Source organism: Lasiosphaeria miniovina (genome assembly GCF_030549165.1).
Source record: "Lasiosphaeria miniovina strain SMH2392-1A chromosome Unknown B0T26scaffold_2, whole genome shotgun sequence".
Classification (NCBI taxonomy): Eukaryota; Fungi; Ascomycota; class Sordariomycetes; order Sordariales; family Lasiosphaeriaceae; genus Lasiosphaeria; species Lasiosphaeria miniovina.
Window position 1 is genome coordinate 1,314,279 of NW_026848221.1, and position 16,851 is coordinate 1,331,129.

The following is a 16,851-nucleotide window of genomic DNA, read 5'->3' on the forward strand; positions in this document are numbered from 1 at the left end:
CACATACATGTGTAGGTATGGGGAAGTGGAGACTGAAAGGTGGAAAGTATCCGCACCTGTATGGGGTCAACGGGTCGGGGGACAGCAAAGAAGGGGAACGGTTATCCACTCGACGTGTCTCGGCAGATATATGGTTTAGCCGGGGTCTCTCAAGTCTATACGGGCCAGGCAGGCAAAGGAAGAGGAAGAAGGACAATGTGAAGAAGGACAATGTGAAGAAGGACAATGTGAAGAAGGACAATGTGAAGAAGGACAATGTGAAGAAGGACAATGTGAAGAAGGACAATGTGAAGAAGGACAATGTGAAGGACAATGTGGCAAGGTATTCCGTCTTGGCGTTGGCTGTGGAAACGGGAAAGAGCCGCCGACGACAACCAGATCGATCTGGACAAGAACGGTTCTTGGCCTGCACCTCCCCTGTCTCGTCGTCTCGATGACCCCTGCAGAATCCGCCCGCTTAGCGCTAGGGGACGTTGTCGGTTGTCACCCCCGTAGACGACAGCGCCACCACAACGGGCCCCAACGTGAATTTGAATCTCACGTGTGAAAGCCTGGAATAATTCCTCGTCTCTTCTTTCTTACTACTACTCCGGGTGCCGCTGGAATTCCGCTCTCGGGCGTAAATAGTGTTAGTCTCTATTTGGGCTAGGCCTTGGTTCAGAGAAGGGCTCTCAGAATAAGTACAGCTAGCTAGAACTACAGTGGGACGGCGTCCTGCCGGGCGGGTATGAGAAAGGAGGTACGGCGACGTGGGGAACAGCAGGACAGCAGAACAAACAGATGCAGGCGATAAGGCACGAAACCAACCACCCCGCCACAAGGCTTCCTCACAAACAAAGAGCGCATGCCAAAAAACGCACACATCCGCAGTGTGCAGTCTCTCCGTGTTTGCCTTCTTTTGAAGAGCACATAGGCTTATCGGGTACCAAACCCAGGCAGCACCCAGGCAGCACCCAGGCAGTGCCCAGACAGTGTTTGTCTGACCGTCCCGAGCGCACGGTCCGTCGATAGTCGGTGTCGCGGCCGTTTCAGGGCCCCTCGACTGCGGCCAGTGTCTGTCCAGACCAAGTATCTACAAAACGCCACCTACCTTGGAGCATAGCTAGAATAAGCCTACGGACCTACCACCAGTTACTAGTTTAGTGGACGCCTCAGCCCTAACTCATCCCCCACAACAGACGACACCCGACGTCTTGAGAAGCTGGATGAGATGAGCCTTTGATCCCTGGCCAGAACTAGATTTACGCCTTAATCCAAGTCTAGTCAAATATCTTGGCGTTGCGGATAGCTTTGGAGATAGCTATCTCACTCACCTTATGAGTGCAGCGCAGGGACGGCTGCCTATCCATCTTCATCTTTAAATTGTCTGATCACACTCGCACAAACCCAGGGCAAGGCCGAAACCATGGTCTCGACAGTCCTCTTCGCCCTCGGCTCCCTCGTGCTATGGGGCGCCTACGCCTTCACCACGGCTCTGCGCCGCAATATCCTCAAGGCTCGCCAGACGGGTATTCCATACATTGTCTTCCGTGAGTCGGGTCTCAGCCTCACATGTCACTCCCGCACCCAGACGCTTGCTTACCATGCCCTCAGCGGTGCACCCTTTCAACCTGTCCTGGCAGCTCACGTCCTGGTTCTGGCTGCCCCTGATCAGGCGGCTCCTCCCAAAGCCATGGTGGGAGCGGCAACTATTGTGCGCGTCCCCCATACATACTCCCACATGGCATCAAGGCTAACCGGCCGTCGCAGCGTCATGGCCCCCGACTGGGCGTGGAACACGCGCCAGGAGAACTTTGACAGGCTGGGGACCGAGTCGTTTCTTGTTGTCAGCGCCGAGGAGATTACGCTGTTCAGCGAGAGCGCCGAAGTCGTTGAGCAGGTCATGCACCGCCGCGAGGCCTTCCCCAAGGACACGGCCAAGTATGACGTGCTCGCCATGTTTGGCCGCAACGTGCTCACCACCGAGGGCGCCCTCTGGCGCATGCACCGCAAGGTCACTAGCGCCAGCTTCAACGAGAAGAACGCCGCCAAGACCTTTGCCCAGGCCATCGCCCAGACCCAGGGCCTGATCGGCACCTACTTCGGCTCGCCCGCCCAGGAGCGCGCCGGCACCACTGGAACCATCACCTCGCTCGAGCACGACGCCATGACCTGGGCTCTCAACACCATCGCCTACGTCGGTTTTGGCCTGCAGCTGCTCTGGCCCGGCCAGGAACTCCCCGGCGACATCGACCCCAAGCTGGCCAAGTACGGGAGCCTGGAGCCCCCCCCCGGCTACACGATGAACTTTGCCACGTCGCTGGCAACGGTGCTCCACAGGATAATTGCCCTGCTGGTCTTTCCCGTGCCCGTGTTGAAGCTGCTGCCCTTTGAGTGGGCCAGGCAGGCGTGGTCGGCCAAGGAGAACTACTCAAAGTACATGGACGACTTCCTACGCGAGAAGCTGGACGAGGTGCGCCGGGGCGACAACGCGCAGGTGGGCATGGACATCATGGGCCAGCTGGTGCGGTCCAAGTACGAGCAGTCGCAGCTAAAAAAGTCGGACGGGGCCAAGCAGCTCGAGGACAGCGACATTGTCGGCAACGCCTTCATCATGACCCTCGCGGGCCACGAGACGACGGCCAACATCCTGCACTTCCTCCTCATCGAACTGGCCACTAACCCGGGGGCGCAGCGGCGGCTGCAGCAGGACATTGACGCGCTGTTCGGGGATAGCGACCCGGCGGCGTGGAACTACGAGGACAAGATCAGCGCCGTGCTCGCCAGCCACATCGGCGCGTGCGTCAATGAGACGCTACGGCTGATGCCGCCCGTGACGGGCATCCCCAAGATCGTGTCGGCCGACGGCGACCAGACCATCACCATCGACGGCAAGCCCCACGTGCTGCCGGTGGACATGACCATCAGCCTCCTGGCCGTGTCGGTGCACCGCAACCCGCGGTGGTGGCCGACCAGGCCGAGCGAGCGGTCGGGCGCAGCGACGGACCTCGACGACTACCTGCCCGAGCGCTGGTTCCGACCGAGTCTGACGCCCAGCAACAGCAGCAGCAGCAGCAGCAGCAGCAGCAGCAACAACAGCAGCAGCGGGCCTTCCACGGCGGCGAACGAAGCGCAAGAGGACTACGGCGGGTTCCAGGGGTCGGACACGAGCGCGTCGCTGTACCGGCCGGTGCGGGGCAGCTTCGTGCCGTTCAGCGACGGGCCGCGGTCGTGCCTGGGACGGCGCATCGCCATGGTCGAGATGGTGGCCGCCGTGGCCACCATCTTCCAGAGGCACAGCATAGAGCTCGCCGTCGACGAGTTGGCTACGGACGACGAGGTCGGCACCATGGGCGCCGAAGAGCGGCGCCGCGTCTACGCCAAGGCGCAGTACAGGAGCAGGGACACCCTCCGGCAGGCCACCTCCATACTGACACTCAAGCTGCACGACGGCAAGTTCGTCCCGGTGCGTGTCGTCAAGCGCGGGCGCGAGCGCTTTGTGAGCGACCCCGCGCTACTGTGAAGACAAGACGGCGAGACCACTGTGATGGTGGATATTAGACATTGGATATTGGATATTAGATAGACTCGATCACACTTGTATATACCTCCGTGCAGATGCTTTATTTTATACTTGAATTCCTCGAATTAAATGTACAGTTTTTCTTGTTTCACAGAGGGAATACTGACACGATGGCAACGCGTCAGTTGATCCCGTAGGCAGGCACTTGTAAAACCCGCAACCAACTATCCGTATTCCGTATATGGAAGAGGATACCCACAGATTTATATGGTGAATATCTATCACCCACTCATTCATTTGCTAAGACCCCTACTAGTCGGTTGGGAATTCGACAAGTGCCTACGGTACGGTATTCCGGTGATGGCATCAACAGGTTGAACCTCTCAATCTCGCAACTCTCATCTTCTCGGGTGGTGATTGGCCGTGTCGGGAGCAAGCTCATCTTCTGCCAGAGACAGCGAGGGCCCACTATTCTCTGATCCCCAGCCACTCGATTTTTGAGCTCCCCCATCCTCCCCCACCCATCCAGCCCCAGGCTAGAACGGGGCGTGCCCCAGAGTCTGGTGGTGCTCCCCTGGCGTCAGTCATCAGTCGGCCGGTTAGCGCCCGAGCAAGCAGACCTCAGGCAGTGGAGGTAAACAACGCAGAGAGCCCCCTCCCCCAACAGGAAGCTCCCGCCCACCGCCGCTGTTGTTGACGCTACCCGCCTTCCGCACGCCGCCAACACCACCTCACCTGCCTTACCAGCCTCCCCACCACACTGACACTCCACCACCACGCACGCTTGCCCAAGCTCTCGCAAGCTCCAACAACACAGCAGGCTTACACTATTTTGCTCTACCTATCTACGTGCACACAATCTACGAATAGAATCACTTGCACTCGTCGACGACGACGGCGACGACGGCATCGCATCGCACTCCCAAGGCACGCGATAATTATTCTCGTGCAGCACTCCGGGCATCGCATCGCATCGCATCGCCTCGCATCGCATCGCATATCGCATCGCAAAAGCGCAAAACGCATTTAAGGTTCACCCCCGCCCGCCGCGACTCGGATACCGCCACCGACGACGACAGCGAAAAAAAAAAGAAAAAAAAAAAAAAGGGAATCGAGCAGATATTTGATTATTACCCTAGGAGCACTTCGATAATCGAGATACCTATATTTCCTCGTCAAACGCATAAAAACGCAAAGATGTCGGGCGCAAACAGCTGGCTGTCCAAGCAGCGCAAGTCGGACCTGGTCGAGCTGGCGCAGACTATCGGGCTGCAAGAGTACGTTTTCTCTCTCTTTTTTTCCCTCTCTTCTGATTATGAATGTGAAAACGAAACGAAACCGTGGCATTGTTTTTGCGCTCTCGTACGGTCGTGTTTTCTTTGGTGTTGGAGTTGAGTTGGTCGCGTCGCGATGTCTTCCCGTCTATCCATCGATGGGGGTTTTCGTCCCGTATTATTATTTATTATCATGATGCCTCGCCCTGTGTGTGTACCAGGAATGAACTTTCCTTTGTACACCTGCTGCCGACATGCATACATGCATGCAAGCACAGTGGACATTGTCTTTGAGCGTCAAGAGACTCAGACGAGAGGAGAGGATCGCGCGCGCGTCGCATAATAACGAAAATACTAACACGCGCGCACAGCTACGAGTCCCTCAAGAAGAACGACCTCGAGCTACAGCTCGACGAGTACCTCTCGGAAAACGCGACGCAGTTCCAGTCGAACCCGCGCCTCGGACCCTACTTCAACCTTCGCGCGCGCACCGCCGGGTCGCCCGTCAAGCGTGAGGCCCCCGAGCTCAAGGTGTCCAAGCGGCGGGCCACCAAAGCCGCCGACGAGATTGTAGCCGTTGAGTGGGTTTTTTTTTTCTTTCTTCCTCTTTATGTCTTACTGCGCGTCATTTTGGCACTGTTTTCGTCTGTGTGTTTGATTTGCCCTGCTTGCCTGCCCCCGAAAGGGAGGGGGAGGGGATGCGGGACCGGAAAGTAAACAACAACAACACATCCACTCACACACATACACCCACCCCCACGCGCCGCTCTGTGGATTATCCCAGACAGATATAGACACTCCCAAAAAAAACATGTCTAACAGAACCCCCAGCGACGACGAAGACTCGCAGTCGACAACGACAGGCGCCGCCGCCGCCACCACAGGAGCAGCCACGTCGCGGGCGGCGTCGTCGACGTCGACGGCGCTGGCGCGCACGCCGGGGCGGGCGCTAGCCCTCGCTAGCCGGATCCCGCTGCCGGCGACGCCGGCGGACGTGGCGAGCGCGGTGGACCGGGGCACGGTGGTGGTGCGCGAGCGCGTGGCGTCGCTGTACGCGGGGTCGGGGATCGGCGAGGCGACGGCGGCCACGCGCGAGTCGCTGTCGACTGTGCGCGCCGTCGTGCTGGCCGTCGCCGCCTTCGAGCTGTACTTCCTGCGCCCCGAGGTCCTGCCCGACCGCTACGCCTTCACCGTGCCTGCCATCAAGTTCCTCGGCACCCCCGACGTCCCCGTGTCCCTGCCCGACATGTTCGCCCTGCTGACGGCCTCCTTCTGGGGCCCCGCCCTCACCTGGGCCCTCACCAGCTGGCTCGTCCCCAGCCTGCTGGGCTATCTGTTCAACCTCAGCGCGGCAGCCAACAGCAGCAGCACTACTGGTTCGAGTGTATACAACACGCGCGGCCGCCCATCGTCGGCTGCTGCCCGCGCGGCCGCCGGCGCAGAGTACGTCGTCGACCCGCTCACGTTCAGCATCGCCAAGGCCCTCGCCACGTACGTCGTCTACGCCCAGGGCGTCACGTTCGGCGGCTGGCTCGATCCGCAAGCCGTCGCCCGCGTCAACACCGCCCTCTACAGCGGCTGGAAGGGCGTGCTCGTCGGGTCCGCCATCACGGGCCTGACGGCTGTTTATGATGCCGTGTTGAGGAAGTGATGAGCTTCTTGCTACTGTTGACTGTTTCCTCGTTGGGGATTGTGTAGAATGAGAGGGATGACGATGACGGAGGAGGAGGAGGGGGAGGAAAATGGCTGCTGAGCCAGAGGGCGATATGGATGGATTTTTTTAAAGGGGGGGGGGGGGGGGGTTCCTGCTCATTTTGGAGTTTCGGGCGTTGTCGTTTTGTGTGTGTGTGTTTTTGGTTTCCTGCCCCTTTTCCCTTTTTCTTTTTGCTTTTATTATTATTCTCGCTTTCCCGGCGTCAGTTCACACACACCTCCCATGTTCCTGCGCTGATACCTATCGATGATCTACACCTACCCCTTAACCGCCTTTCCCCAATCACCATCCACCCGCCGACATTTTTCCCCTCCGGTTTATCTATCATCCTAGTTATTAGCCCTCTTGTCTAATTTTTCATTTTATTTATTTATCTCTCTTTATTGATTGATTGGTTGATTGATTGATTGGACCTTGGGTTTCGCTACTGTTACTAGGCCGTGGCAGTGGTCGTGGTCTTGGTTGATGTTGATGTTGATGCTGGTGCTGTTGTTGCCTTTACAAACCGAGGTCTGCGACAGAAGTGTCTCTGCCAGAGAAGGAATGAAATGAAGTGGATGGATGGAAAGATGGAAAATTATATCATGGAACAAGTGTATATGGACGATGAAATTCTATTTGCCGAGCCCGAACCCCCCTTTTTTTGGTCTTTGCCTCGATTTGAGTTCGCTGAGTGTTGGTCGCTCTTCGTTATCGTCGTTGGTCGATGTTCTTGTTAGTCTTTAGTTTGGCTGGGTGCACTTCTCTTTCGTGGTTACCTTGTGGAAGGTAGGGTAGTCTTTACATCCATTGTCCAAGGTTTGGCTTCAACAGTGGGGTTTAAAACGGGCTTGTTGCCAGGTCGGGTGACCGTCTGAATAACAACAAAGGGTGTCGTTGCATTGACTGCATACGGGAACAGAGCGCGGAACTGCGGTCAACCAGCGGGTACCTTTGGTGCCGTGAATTGGATTGAATGAATGTTTAGTTCTGGTTGCAAGCAATTAGGCTCGCTCAGAGCCTCATAAAAGTACTCTCTCTGCCACATTCTCACCATGTATTCTGCATGTTTGGCCGTCTTGTTTCTGTGTGTTTATGAGCCTGTAGCCTGCTCCTTTATTTTTTTTGTTTCTTCCTTTCTTGCGGCAGTGGGACAGGTTGACAATTTCCCTACCAATAAATAGTTAGTCAGAACCCAGATGCTCCTTCCCAGGCAGCTATCGGGTCAAGCTGTGTGAGGGGTTGGTTGGTGGGGTTAATGGCTGCTCTCAAGCTCTCCTCCACAGCTCTCCTCTCGTCCATCCCACAGCCTAACCTAAAACCGTCCGTCAGCTTCATTCCCGAGCCGAACGGCCCGAGCCAAATGACAGGATTGTTTATTCAGGCTGTGGTTTATTTCCCATCTAACACGTGCTGCATGCGATTGCTGGCCTCGTATCTGGCCATCTTATGTCTTGAAATCTAGTTTTAGCTGAATAACCCCCCCAGCAAGACCATGTCAACAGCCAGGCAAGACCAGGGGCTCACGGCCGCCCAGCTCGAGGCCTTTGACCGCGACGGCTACATCATCGTGCCGTCGGTGCTGCCGCCGGCCACGGTCGAATCCCTGCTGGTCGAGACGCGCCGCCTGCTCGACGAGGAGCTGTCGCTCGACGACCACCCCATGACGCGCTTCTCGACAGGCGGCGCCACCGGCGAGGACCACGTTGGTGACGCCTACTTCCTCGAGTCGGGCGACAAGATCCGCTTCTTCCTCGAGGAGGATGCCTTCGACCCTGCCACGGGCCTCCTGGCTAAGCCTAAGCACCGCGCCGTCAACAAGATCGGCCACTACCTCCATGCTCTAAGCCCGCCCTTTACCGCCTTGCTGAACCATGAAGGCTCCGCACCCCCTAAGGCCCGCCCCGCCGCCGTCGCCCGCGCCCTCGGCTTCCGCGACCCCCGCTGCCTCCAGAGCATGGTAATCTTCAAGCAGCCAGAGATTGGCGGCGCCGTCCCCCCTCACCAAGACAGCACCTTCCTCTACACCAACCCCCCAAGCGCCGTCGGCTTCTGGTACGCCCTCGAGGACGCCACGCTGGCAAACGGCTGCCTGAGCTTCCTGCCCGGGTCGCACCGCTGGGCCCCCATCACGCACCGCCTCGTGCGCAAGACGGGCGGCGCCGGCGGGACCAAGATGGTGTCCAACGACGGCGCCCGGTTTCCCGAAGGTGCCGAGTATGGTGAGGACAAGAAGAGCGAGCCCGAACAGGGGCAGTACGTGCCGGGCGAGGTAAAGGCGGGGGATCTCGTGCTGATCCACGGCAACCTGCTGCACAAGAGCGAGAAGAACCTCAGCCAAAAAGGCCGCATAATCTACACGTTCCACATCATTGAAGGCGGCGAGGGCAGCGTGTATGACGGGCGCAACTGGCTGCAGCCACCAGAGCAAGGGTTCACTAAGGTGTATCCGCCAGGCGTATGACCAGCACAAGATATCACCAGCTAATGAGACACGATGAGCACACCTACCTGTTTCTTTCTTATTATACAGAGATTTAACAGCAGGATCAGTGCCACCACAGTGCCAAGATCGGTGGCTAACTAAACAGCCATACCAACTCCTAAGTTTAGGATTTCAGTGGGCTTATCATTAGTTGCTAGCCTACGGAGTTTGAGGCTCTGAGAATGTGCCCAACTTCCTGCACGAAACGGTATTTCAATCAGCACTACGAACACGTAGGGCTGTCCAGCTAGCCACCAATCTTGGTGTCGCCGGCAGCACTAGTCCTGCTGTCGAATACCTCAGAGGCATGAGGCATATCAGCGACTATCAGCGAATCCCATGCGACCAATATCCGGGCAGCCACGATTTTCCAACTTTTCCGGCAACAAGAGCGGACCGTACGCTATCCTATGGCATGGCTCTAACAAAGGCAAGATGCATTCGAGTCCCAGTCCATGATGCTGCAACAGCCGCTTCGTGCCGCAGTTTCCGTAAAGCGGCGAGTCGTATGTCCTAAATTCACAAAGATACAACGGCGAGTTGGCTGATTCGACCCTCGACGGCGGCTGGGGGAGAGATATTGCCATTTGGTGACAGCATTCAGATCCCAAAAGCCTCCATTTCACCTCTCTGGTTGACGCCGCGGCAAAATTCTAGCTTTGGGGAGGGAGAGCTCTGCCGACCAGAGCGAAGGAGTGTGAGAGGTGACAGGAATTGGCTCTCAGTCAACAAACTCCAAGACAGTGCTGTGTGTGAAGCTGGGAATATAAAGTCCACTCCACTTCCTCGTCAATCATGTCTTTCAAATCCATTCACCAGTTCACACAAGCAACCTCTCAGAGCCTATTGCAACTTTATTCTTACCTATCAATCTACTTATCACTACCTATTTCTCAACACATCCCCTCATGGCTGCCACTACCACCTTAGCGGGCGCTCCCCCATTGACCCCTGCCAAGGCTGAGGACAGTCCTGGCTCAAACACCTGGCAGTACTCGACCGTCAACGCGAATAACGCTGCCGACATCGCTTGGTTCTCTGACGTGGTACTGATCAGCCACAAGCCGACGGAGCTTGAGGTGTACACGTTGGATTTCAAGCGCGACGCGCTTGTCGGGACGGTCCAGGTCGACAGATGGCAGGACAACATTGGCGAGCCGTGGAACAGCAGCTGGTACTACCAGCGGCTCACTGGCTGCACTGCTACCAAGTTCAGCGGCACGACGGCCGTGTCCCGCCAGCCAGGGCACATCGAGGTCTTCTAGGTCGGCGGCAACGACGCCATCTAGCACGCGTACTGGTACAAGGGGCGCAAGTGGGAGGACGCCCCCTTGGACGGCGCTCCCAAGGCATACAGCAAGACGCGCCTCACGTCTGTCAGCCGCAAGCCCGCGTGCATGGACGTGTTCCGGGTCGGCCTCAACCTGTCTATCCAGAGCGCGAGCTTCCTCGGCGGCGTCGGCTGGAGGTTCCTCCAGATTGCGCACCCGGGCGCTGCTGCCACGGGGGGCGGCGGCATCAAGGCCATCTCGCGCAACCAGGACCACATCGAGCTGTTCTAGGTCAACCAGGCCGGGTCCCTCTAGCACACCTAGTTCTACGAAGAAGCGAAGGGATGGGCCGCCGGCGAGTAGCTCACGCCGCCGGGATCCGTCAGCCTTAACTCGAGCATCGGCGCCATGGCGCCCCACGAGCACTCGATGGGGGCGTACTCATCACCCCCAAGGGCGCCGTCCAGAAAATGTGGTTCGATTTTGACGGCAATGGCTGGCACAAGGGGACGCTAGCTCCGGACGGCTCTGCCGTGCCCGGCCAAGCAGGAAACGGCATCGCCGGCGGCATCACGGCTGTCTCTAGAAACAAGGACAACCTCGAGGTCTTTTACACCAGCCCTGCCGGAGCCATCAAGTACCTGGGCTGGAAGTACAGGGTTGGCTGGGCTGCATCCGAGTGAGCTCCAAGCAGCACCGTAGTGCCGGGTGGCCCCCTGGCTACCATCTCGCGCCTCCCGACCAACTCGGAGCTGTGGTTCAAGACTGGGCCTGCGGGTGGGGCGCTGGCTAGCCTGTGGAGAGACTGGAGTTAGAGAACTACGTACACGACGTAGTGGTTTTGGTTTCATGATCGCAGTAGTTCGGGTTCTGTCTTTCTTTTATTGCCAACGAAGTACCTTTTTTTAGGCCCAGGTTTGTTTTCCGTTTTTCACATGTCTAAGCTAGCTAGACATTCGGCAGTGCTATTCCTTCACTTAAACAATCCAAATGGTCTTTTATGCCGATACTAGGTACACTGTCAAATCCACACCTCGCTAGGTAGATTGTAGGTGGATCGCTGGCAGTGGCTGTCCTGACAATGATGAGTAAAGAACCAAGTGTTCCTGACCTTCTTACGCCAGTTGAATGACTACTCGCGTGACTAGAAAAAAATAAAAAAAACACACAAACCTGCTTTTTCCGAGCCTGCTCAAAACACTTGAATACAACAAAACCAGGAACCAGCCAACATAGGGACATATATACACCAGGCACCTACCTAGGTAATCACGTGAATAACAGCCCAGAAAATAGGATGAAACCCCATCTCCAATAACAAGCTATCCGCATCCACATCCACATACTCATCCACCTATCCACAACCACGCGCACATATGCCTCCTGCTGCACGCACGGTATTAACTTAAGTGTGGGACTGGAAGAAACAACCCAAGGACGAATAGCTCAGGGGTAGAGCAGCCGGCTGCAGTCCGGCAGGTCACGCGTTCAAATCGCGTTTCGTCCTTTTGCTGCGTTCAAATGTGCAATATCATGCTCTGGGAATAGCAGTTGGCGTTTCTCCCTTTTTTTCTCTACTCTCTTTTTCAGGGACAGGCTTTCTGCCCTTGTTACTCCCTCGCGCAAAGGGAATTAAGGTTATGAGGGTCTAACGTGTATGGACCGAGCGAGGCCATACCTATGCATCTAAGCGAGCATAAAAATAATGCCAGCAGTTAGAGAGGAATCTAGATATCTGAATGCTTAGATCTCTAGAGACAGACACATGGCATTCTAACAAGTGGTGGTCTGTCTGTCTGTCTGTCTTTGATCCATCCGCATTGGCTTGCTTGCTTGGGGGGCAACGATGAAGCACTTCCACTAACTACTACTACGACATATCAGCGAGTTATGCGCACAAGGTTTCTAGAAGTGTGAATAGGAGGACACGGGAGGACTTCAAGGGAAAGACTGAAAATGTAAAATAAAATAATGCCAGAATTGGCTAGACGCGAAGAGGTATGAAACCGACAACAACAACAACGACAACAACAAGGAGTATCAAGTATCAAGTATCAAGAATCAAGAAACAAGTAGAAAAGAAAAAGGAAAAAAATAACCCCAACCATGGCCCATGTAATCAAATCATTTTCGGTCCACAGTTGCAAGTCCCGTTCCATTCGCATTCCATTCCGTGGTATATGTCTAGTTTTACCCCTAGAAAAGGCAAGGCAGGCAGACAAGGCAGGCAACGTGTTTAACATATCTACCCTATTTAGGTAGATGAGATGGGTAATAAAAAACAATGAAACTAGAAAATGGAGTAGGCCGCCTTTCTCTCTTTCTCTCAGTGTCTCCCTTTTCACATACACAACATATACAACGACAAAAGCGGGCCCAGTCATGAAGAAGGAAAAAAATCACACGCCCCTAAACATGCGCACAATCAAGAACCACATGGCACCCAGAAACTTGAACCCCGACAGCACGGCCACGGACCACAGCACGACGCTCATGTAGATGGTGGCGCGCTGGTCCTGCAGCTCTTCGGTGTTGCCGTCGGTGGTGATGCGCTCGAGGCCGGCGGTAGACAGGATGACGGCGGCCAGCCCGAAGTTTGTGATCATCCAGAGGAGCACCGTGACGGTACGGACGCCCTTGTAGTAGTCCATCTGCTTCTCCTCGAGCTGCGACGGGGTGGGCGCCTTGACCTCCTTGACAGGTTTCCGCGCAAAGACCTGCACCTCGCGCTCGTACTGGGCGTTGAGGTCACCCTCGTCGGGCAGGTCCGTCTTGCCCTGGCCGTCCTTGGTGTTGACCGAGGGCAGCTTGTCGGGCTTGTCGTCGCCCTTTGTGCCCCACGATATGTCGTGCGTGTTGCAGAAGGCGTACACGTTGAGCACGTTGGTGTACGTCGGGCTGAGGAGTAGGTACTGGATGAGCGACGTGAACATGTGCCACGGGTCGAACATGATCAGCGACGCGATGAACCAGATGCCGTACGTCGACATGACGGATATGACGAGTGTGTAGAAGATCTTGTTTTTGAACAGTTCCGAGAGGCTGAGGCCGTTGCTGAGATCCGTCCTGATGGCGTTGACCGAGATGAAGATGGCCGCAAACATGAGATAGCTTGAAAAACTATTAGTAACATTAAGAGACACAAACGAGAAAAATACTCACATAAAGATGATAGCCCAAAAGATCACCATGGCCATGTAGTAGCGCCCAGAGCCGGCAGGCCGATTGCCCATAGACAGTACAAAGCACGTAATGAGCGAGACGCCATAGAGCCAGGCAAACACGACGCCGAGAATATTACCGACATTCCCCAGGAGATTATCAGACCCCAAGCTGGCCGTCAGAATCTTGAAGACCAAGAAGAAGTTGCCAATGGCAAACCAGGCGAAGATCATGTTGACAGTGTTAAAGACGAACTCGACAAAGAAGGCAATCTTGCGGAGGAACGAGTGGTCGGACCGGAAGAACTGGTAGAAGTGGACGATGGCATAGAGCGCGGCGAAGAAGGAGCCGTTCAGCCAGCGACGGCGCTGGAGGATGAGCTCGGTCACCGTGTCGGGCACGTCGGTCTCGCCCGTGGCAGACTTGACGTACTGCAGAATCCAGTGGCAGTTGCGCTTGGTCACGAGCTCGAAACAGAGGATACGATCTTCGGCCAGGTACATGTTGGCCGTGAAGATGCCGGCATCGCCGCCATGGAGCTTCTCGCCGGCAAAGTACTTCTCCAGCGGGCCCTGGCCGTTCTTGTCGTTCTGCAGCGCAACGTAGCGGTAGGCCGAGAAGGCACCGGGCAAGACCGAAATGAAGCCAAAGGCAGATTCCAGGGGCTTGTCCAGAATATTGCTCATCTTGTACTCAAAGTTCTGCGTCGCCACTAGCGGGTTAAGGAGGTTCTTCCCGCCAGGCCCCAACATGGCCTTGATTTCGCCGCAAGCGCCTGCGCACATGGGCTCGAGGTCGAACGCCTTCCAGAGATGGTAGATAGAATTTCCTCCGGGCTTGGTACCAGCGTCGATCAGCACGCAGATGTTGGGGTCCAGAACGCGGCCAAAGGCCTGGAAGAACCAGCGATGCGAGTTGATCTTCTTCTGGTTCTTTTCCTTCAGGCAGAACAGCATCTGGACGGGTTGCTGCTTGGGTATGAGCTGGACCACGTCGTTCTTGATCGACATGCCGACCTGACTTGTGTACTCGTAGATATGCGCCGTGACGTCCTTGCCGTTAACCTGCTGCTTGGCGATACCCTCTTGGTAGACGCCCATACCGGCCAAGAGCGCCCGTGTCCGGGGGTTGATCTTGGCTCGGCCATCGCTGACAACACACACGACGATCTTCTTCCACGCGTCCTTGCCCCACGTCTTGCTCTCGGCCCGCTTGCACATGTACTCGATATTCTTGTACACGCCTATCATAGTCCGCGCAAACAGGATCTCGTCCTCGTTGTACATTGTCACGACAATGAAGAGCTCGGTATGGCGGGGCTTGCTAAAGAGCTTTTGTCGGAGGGTGAAGCCCTCCTCGTAGAAGTGGGCGGGGTCGCAGGTTGCCGCCGTGTAGCGCATGTGGGTGAACTCGTCGCGCTCGCCATGGGGTAGCTGGTTCAGCAACCTGGGCGGGATGGGGCAGTCCAACACCAAGTTTCCCCGATAGAGCAGCACCTGCTTCACCGTCTTCCACCTCTTGATAGGCGCGTTGTTCGTCGGCGGTTGCGGGTTGTCGTGGTAGGGATCGGTGGCGGCCACTTGCGAGTCGTCATGTGTCAACATGGGGCGGCTGTCGTCGTAGTCGTAGCCTTGACCCTCGACTGGGTGAGGCTCGTAGGGTGTGTTGTAGTATGCATCGTGGTGTTGCTCGGGGTGAACCGCATAGCCTCCGGGGTGGGCTGCTGGGTCTTCGTGCTGGTAACCGGCGAGGTTGTCTACCGATTGCTGGTGAGGATGTCAGTATGCTCTGCCGGGCGAGACAGAAAATGGATGGCACCTACCGCCGTCTGCATGTGCAGCGAGTCGCCTGGGCTATTGTATCTGACAGGGCCGCCAGCGGGGATATCGAGGCCCGGTTGCGAGTGGCCGTACGGGTTGTCCTCGAGGTGGTAGCCGTGCTGGAGAGGGTGGCCGGGCGAGGGCGTCCTGTGGACCCGTTCCATGGGGTGACGGTTGTCCATGGGGATGGGGTGAGTGTCGTAGTAGTCGTCGTCTGAGAGCGGGCAGGAATATTAGAATTATATCTTGTATTCTAGACGCTATCCGTCGAAGCAAAGCAAGGAAAGTCGAAGCGATCCCAGATCCCAGATCGGCAGCAGGCCAAGGCGTCCGCTCGCAGACAGTCCGCGCGAAGGCCAAGAAGGCGGCTTATGAAGGAAGAAAGGCAACCTGCGCCTTAGACTTGACACAACGTCTGCTGTGTCTGTAGTGGCTTCGGTGTGGACGAGAAGCAAGAAGGTAGCTTGCGCCTGGCAAGGAAACAAGAAAACACGGCGCAATCACAGGCTCAGTGGAAGGAGTTGCACAACGGCGGACGGCGGAATGAGCAGAGGGAGGCACAGGGAAACGTGGCACACACTCGAGCGCGCACAAACGGGGCAGGGGTAGTAGAAGGGGGGCAGAGGCCGAGGGTCCAAGGGAAGGGGTAGGTAGAGTGTGGATAGGTATGGATGGGGATGGGATAGGGGATCGCAAACACCAAGACTAGGACTAAGACGAGGAGGACTCAGGAGAGGGTGACTTGCCTAACCGGTTATACGACATGGTGGCGGCCTGCTAGGTCGGCTATCTCTGAAATCCTAAAGTATCTGAACGTATGCAGGGAGCGGCAGTCTGGCAGCGGAATGCCAGCGCTGGACAAAGTTTCCAGTTGGGATGTTGCGCGTCTCAGAGCTCCGTACGCGAGTCGAGGCGAATTTCAGGTCCAGGAATGGATGCGATGCGATGGGATGCGATGCGATGCCGTGGTATGCTATGCGCTTGCGCTTATACACTGGACTAGCACTAGCACCGCTGCGGGAGCGGAAGCGGGAGCCCGAAGTCGACGCCCTCTATCTAGTAGGTCCCTTATTGTCCAGCCAGTTCGTCGCGGCGGCTCTCGTTTGTTGGTTTGTTTCCCTCTGGCGGGCGAGGCGTTCGTGTGTGTGGGTGATTCAACCGTCAACGATGCCGTCGAGGTAGGCGGGCAGCTGTTTGAGCCCCTTTTTGCGCCCGGCCCTCCCACTACCACCACTACTGCAACAACTGCAACTGCAACAGGAGCTGCTCTGCGCGGCGGGCGGCTTTGTTCGTCTGGTGGGTGGGCGGTCGACGGTTGACGGTCGCCAGTGGGTATAGTTTCGGCAGTCTCAAAGGGTCGGGTCCCTGCAGCGATGCGGCGCTTCTAGACGCTCGAGTCTTGGGTTCTTCCTTGGGTTCTGAACAGAGGCGAGCAGCAATGCTGGAGCCGTGCGTGGGATCGATCGAGAATAAAGTTTTGCTTTTGCCAAGCGCGACGCAACGCAACGTCCTGCTAATGCTCGGGCGCTGTTGCAAGTTGCAGCGGGCTCCTGGGCGATATTATTCGGCGGCAGGAAACAGTCGCTTGGTTTCACGCTGCTCGTTTCCGGCCAGGTGACGGTAGCTTAATGGACAGCCGACAGG

At 56.6% G+C, this 16,851-nt stretch overlaps 5 protein-coding genes and 1 non-coding gene across 6 annotated transcripts; 5 read left to right on the top strand and 1 right to left on the bottom strand.

Moving 5' to 3' along the window:
- Positions 1-1,583: 1,583 nt before the first annotated feature.
- Positions 1,584-6,427, top strand: B0T26DRAFT_737903 (cytochrome P450; the record flags this gene model as incomplete). Its single annotated transcript, XM_060443523.1, has 4 exons — positions 1,584-1,675; positions 1,750-3,445; positions 5,155-5,357; positions 5,599-6,427. 4 exons carry the CDS (start codon positions 1,584-1,586, stop codon positions 6,425-6,427), a joined length of 2,820 nt encoding a protein of 939 aa, XP_060299949.1.
- Positions 6,428-6,576: 149 nt separating this feature from the next.
- On the top strand, positions 6,577-6,843 carry B0T26DRAFT_693037 (uncharacterized protein; the record flags this gene model as incomplete). Its single annotated transcript, XM_060441183.1, has 1 exon — positions 6,577-6,843. A coding segment is annotated over one exon (267 nt), but the record flags the coding sequence as incomplete, so codon positions are not given.
- Positions 6,844-7,524: 681 nt separating this feature from the next.
- On the top strand, positions 7,525-8,933 carry B0T26DRAFT_671814 (phytanoyl-CoA dioxygenase; the record flags this gene model as incomplete). The annotated part of the gene is made up of 2 exons (XM_060439376.1): positions 7,525-7,556; positions 7,958-8,933. 2 exons carry the CDS (start codon positions 7,525-7,527, stop codon positions 8,931-8,933), a joined length of 1,008 nt encoding a protein of 335 aa, XP_060299951.1.
- A 929-nt stretch (positions 8,934-9,862) lies between these two features.
- B0T26DRAFT_671815 (uncharacterized protein) lies at positions 9,863-10,908 on the top strand (the record flags this gene model as incomplete). Its single annotated transcript, XM_060439377.1, has 4 exons — positions 9,863-10,210; positions 10,244-10,509; positions 10,550-10,584; positions 10,649-10,908. The coding sequence occupies 4 exons, from the start codon at positions 9,863-9,865 to the stop codon at positions 10,906-10,908; spliced, it is 909 nt and encodes a 302-aa protein (XP_060299952.1).
- A 752-nt stretch (positions 10,909-11,660) lies between these two features.
- On the top strand, positions 11,661-11,732 carry B0T26DRAFT_t44. The gene has a single exon. It is a non-coding gene; the product is annotated as a tRNA-Cys (tRNA).
- An 892-nt stretch (positions 11,733-12,624) lies between these two features.
- B0T26DRAFT_747469 (chitin synthase I) lies at positions 12,625-15,389 on the bottom strand (the record flags this gene model as incomplete). The annotated part of the gene is made up of 3 exons (XM_060444849.1): positions 12,625-13,336; positions 13,388-15,153; positions 15,210-15,389. 3 exons carry the CDS (start codon positions 15,387-15,389, stop codon positions 12,625-12,627), a joined length of 2,658 nt encoding a protein of 885 aa, XP_060299953.1.
- Between the last annotated feature and the right edge of the window lie 1,462 nt (positions 15,390-16,851).